Source organism: Sesamum indicum, linkage group LG9 (genome assembly GCF_000512975.1).
Source record: "Sesamum indicum cultivar Zhongzhi No. 13 linkage group LG9, S_indicum_v1.0, whole genome shotgun sequence".
Taxonomy (NCBI): Eukaryota; Viridiplantae; Streptophyta; class Magnoliopsida; order Lamiales; family Pedaliaceae; genus Sesamum; species Sesamum indicum.
The window spans coordinates 12,213,074-12,217,795 of record NC_026153.1 but is presented as its reverse complement, the minus strand read 5'-3'; the positions used below and the strand labels follow the sequence as shown (position 1 = coordinate 12,217,795).

The window sequence follows — 4,722 nt, the reverse complement described above, 5'->3', positions numbered from 1 at the left end:
AAGGAATTAATTCAAAACCAATCTCTGTGGATTCGACCCTACTCACACATCTACAAAAGTGTTCGTAGGAATTATTTTTGGTGAATTCGACACCCATCAATATAGCAATATTTTGTCGACGTCGTTAGCCCAGAAAAGAAAAAAAAAAATATTCCAGCAGAATATCATAAAGGTTATTACCTTTATACTCTTGCAATTCTCCAGAAACAATTCCTTTGCATGCAACTTGCAATTCATGACACCTCAAACCCTTTATCATCTAACGATCAAAGCCACAATCCAAGCATATTTTCTGATATCTTCTTCGATCCGTTCCCCCTATATAAAGAGGTCGTCGTGGGAGCCCATCTGTTAACTCAAGATAGTGAGTCGAGCCTCGCATCACACCATCACACATATATTGGCTATCCTTACTACATATATCGCTCAAACAATTCACGTTTTTTCCGACTAACGATGGACATGGTGATGAAGTTAGGGACTGAGCATCCAGTGGTGATATTCAGCAAAACCAGTTGCGGCATATCCCATACCGTAACAACACTTATCCGTGGATTCGGGGCGAAACTTGTGATCCATGAGCTCGATGAGCTCCCAAATGGACATGAAATAGAGACGGCATTGATGGCTTTAGGGTGCAACCCTAGCGTGCCGGCCGTGTTCATAGGGAAGCAATTCATCGGTGGATCGAATGAGATCATGAGCCTCTATATAAGGGGCAAGCTCAAGCCATTGCTCATCAATGCTAATGCTATATGGATATAGAGGAATTAACTGTGAAAAGGTTAAGTTCTTAATGTGCTATATGCCATAGTTTTTTTATGGCCTACAGTAGTCCATATTAGTATGGGGGCTTCTGCTTCAGCTTCTGTAATTATTTCTCTTTCGGTTTATGACATATGCAAGAAGTAGTAATTCTCTTTCTTGCAAGAGTTTCCATGATCACCAGGTTGCAGTAATATGACAGTATACATATATATAATTAACCAAATTTGCCAATTCGGGCACTTCATTGCTATTGTCTATTGAACTTAATAAAAAATGCAATGATAGATTCAGTTTACTCACCCCATTGAACAAAATCTAGCTAATATTTTGATATTTTACTTGTAGAAGCAATGGTTTATGATATTGTATGAGGGTAATTTGGTCATTAAAACACTTATTTGATTTACGATAAATCAGTAATAAGTCAATTGGAGATAAATCTAGATTTTTTTTTTATTTTTTTGTTAATATAAGCAAATTCGTTTATCTTCGACTAATGATGGAACTTATTTGTTAGATGTAAGCAAATTTTAAAGGCATTAAATATAATTTTTCAAATTATAGGGATCTAGATATAATTATACTAAACCGCATAGGAGGGGAATGTAATTATCGTTTATTAATTTTTATCACCATAATTATTAACTATTACAAAATTAAAATAAATAATACTTCACATAACAAGACACAAGTCGAGTCGAAAACAAATATTATTATTCAAGCTTGATCGTGTTTAGTTTATTCAAATTCGACTGAAACAGTCATTTGAACATTGACATACAGAGAATAATAAGATTACCCCACATGTCCAGACTGGAGAATGAGTATATTGTGTCATGCATGAATTCTCTATTTTCCCTTGTCTTCACATTGGGGTGAATGTCTTATTGTACACTTGTAGGTAGATAGGAGAATCGCACTAACTTATTTTCAATGTAGGCATCTCCTTTTCTCCCCCCTTCGTTATTTATTTCTGCATTTGCAATTTGCTATCCAAAGATGCTTGCAAGGGATGCTGGGACTTGATCGTGCACAATATATAGAAAAGGAAATTAGTCAAACATGATCCTGTCAACGAGCCTTTAGATAACGTATTGACAATTTTAGTCCTACAATTTATAATTTTATCGTAATTTTTGTCCGTCAAATAATAATCGATTGAAGATCCGCCACAACAATTATCGGGGTGTTTTTTGCCATGTGGATGGCAATTTTGGATGTGGCATTTGATCCGGCTCGAAAACTCAGCTTCTTCCCAAGCTAGTTAGCAGCCTGACGTGCGTACTCAACAATACTCTGCAAACAAGAAACGAACATTACTTAGCCGGGATGTGTCCCGGCGAAGATGCTCCGACGCTCAAGTCAGTTCTCATCTCAAAGTGATAACCCTTTTTTCAGGATAGCATTCAATGTTAAAAACCAACTCCTAAAAAAAAACTTACCTTTCCCTTCAGATTTTTCCTTTTATCTCCCTGCTATCCCGCCGTATTGGCAGGTTTATTCACGTCCCCATGTTCACTGTCCACACCCCATAAATGGTGCTAAGTGTCCCCGTTTATAGGCATCAAGTATGCTCTAAATATGTAACCCTCAAGGGATTGACTCTTGGTCAAATACCTTCAGAGTATGCAGACACTTTTACCCTCACCCGGAGGATATATTGGTCTTTTGCAGAATTACCATCATCATTACTCCCCCACTTTCGAGTGACATCACCCTAGAAGTCGAAAAGTCTCGTCCGACTGTTGAGCTGATGATCTCGGAGTGTTTTCGAGCTTACATGTGTCGCTCATCGGCCCCTTCTGCAATTTATACCTTTTTTACAATACAGATGTCGCTTGTTGGTTGGACAACGGTCGAATTTGAAACCGCCTTCCTCGCAATATATATACAAATTCATTTCAAATTGCTCCTTCCTTCTCCCCTGCTCCCGAACGTTGCTGTTCTGAAAAATTCAATCTCCAGTTGCTTTCTTCCAGTGCCTTCTTCGTCGACTTTCCTCATCAGCTTTCGATCTTCATCTCCATTGACAGGTACTATGTCTTCTCCTAACACTTCTGACATAGGATCTAATTCTGCTGCTGTCTCTTCCTCTACTCCATCTAATATACTCCTTAGAGACTTAGTGCCTTCTAGACGTAGATCTCGCCCCCCTACTCCTCTGACTAGATCTAATTCTAACGAAGCTCCTGCACCCGAGTATTCCCCCTCTACATTGCAGCGAAACCCCTGGATGGAGATATCTAGTACTGTGAGGTTACAGGTCCAAAATATAAGGGAAAAATTTTTTATCCCTTCTAACTATGAAATAATTATCCCCCAACCTACTGACCGTATGCACCAGCCTCCTCCGGGCTTTTGTTCTTTTTCCTTACAGCATTTTGAAGCTGGGTTGCGTTTTCCTTTAGCTCCTTGTGTAGCCCATATTTTACGTCGTCTGAATATATGTCCTATGCAATTGTCCCCCAATTCGATTCGGCATATTATCCTTTTCATCATCGTCATGCGAGTACATAGGTTTGAGCCAAGTTTTGAAAATTTTTAGTCATTGTACTCCTTTACGACTTCCGCACGGTCTGGGGATGCTGGTTTTTTCTACCTAACCTCTCGCAAAGAGTGTAGGTTCCTTGATCCCCTTGCTTCCAATGTTGGCCCTTGGAAGACTAAATTCATTTTTGTCAAAACTCCTACCGGTCGCGAGTGGCCCTTTTCCCTTGATTGGAAGGTAGATAAACCGACCCCTGTGATCGAAGGTGAGGGCTTAGATGGGGATCAAATAAGCAGCATTACCACCTATCGGTATAATCCGAAGAAGCTTTTAGTAGAAGAAATCCTCTGGCTTGCTCACTTAACACCTGCTCCCCTCCAGGTGGAGGGTTCCTTAGGTGATACAATTTCCCAGATTTTATTCTGTCTGGTATACCAATCTTTTTTATCTCTAACTGATCCCTTTTTCTATTTGCAGTGAGTATGGTGAGTCAAGCTCGCCTTAATCGTCGACTTCGAGCCCAATTCGAAGCTCGTGCTCGTGCTCGAAGTACTGCACCGGAGACCTCTTCTCATCCTACCCCTGTGGGTTCTTCGACCCCCGACGCAGATGTTCCGCCAGCCCCGGGGCCCACTCCTATCGAAGTTGGTAGTGAAGAGACACAATCAAGGGGTTTTCGTCAGCCCGCCTCCGTAATTCCTTCTATCAGTGTAAGGTCGCAAGATCACCTCTTGCCTGTTGAGGACCTTGCTGAAACTTCGAGAAAACGGAAATCCCGTGGTAAGTCTCCCCTTCGTCCCAACTCGATCAGATCACGGTCTCAGTCTGGCGAAGGGGGATTACCCTCTGAAGAGATTAGGCTAGAGGAAGAAAGGGATATGACCATGCTGCGGAGTATCACAGAATGTTGGAGGACTGCCCGGTTAGACCTACGTGGTCCAGACCATCCCCGAGCTCAATTGGAAGGTGAAAAATGGGTTCCCGATTGGCAGATCTCTCCTCGAAGTTCTGTCTTTAAAACCCGGTCAGGTCAAGATTCTTGGGAATTGTATGATGCGAGCTGCCTCCCCATCGACCAAGCTGCTCTTTTACATACCCCCTTCACCAGAATGGAAGAGCACTGTGCCCATTCCCTAGTTCAGGTATCTTTCTTTCTGGCTCCCTTCTCTATCCTCTACCGTTTCTTTAACTCTCGTGTTTTATTGCTAGACGGCGAACTTTATTCGAGGCTTAACTCTGAAATGTGCTGGTTTTCGTCAAAACCATCTCCGAGTTGACCGCGCTAATCGAGAATTGAGAGCTCAAATTTCAACCTTCCACTCCAAAGAAGAAGAATGGCTGCGGTCGAGGTCGTTGATGGAAGCCCGTATTAAAGAGTTAGAGACTTAAATGGTTTCCGAAGCAGAGAAAGCAGCTGCCATCGGGGAAAAGAGAGGTTTTGAAGTTGGCCATGCGGCGGGAAAGAT

At 41.7% G+C, this 4,722-nt stretch overlaps 1 protein-coding gene across 1 annotated transcript; it reads left to right on the top strand.

Moving 5' to 3' along the window:
- On the top strand, positions 237–991 carry LOC105171259 (monothiol glutaredoxin-S6-like). Its single transcript, XM_011092313.2, has one exon. It carries the CDS (start codon positions 457–459, stop codon positions 763–765), a length of 309 nt encoding a protein of 102 aa, XP_011090615.1. The 5' UTR covers positions 237–456; the 3' UTR covers positions 766–991.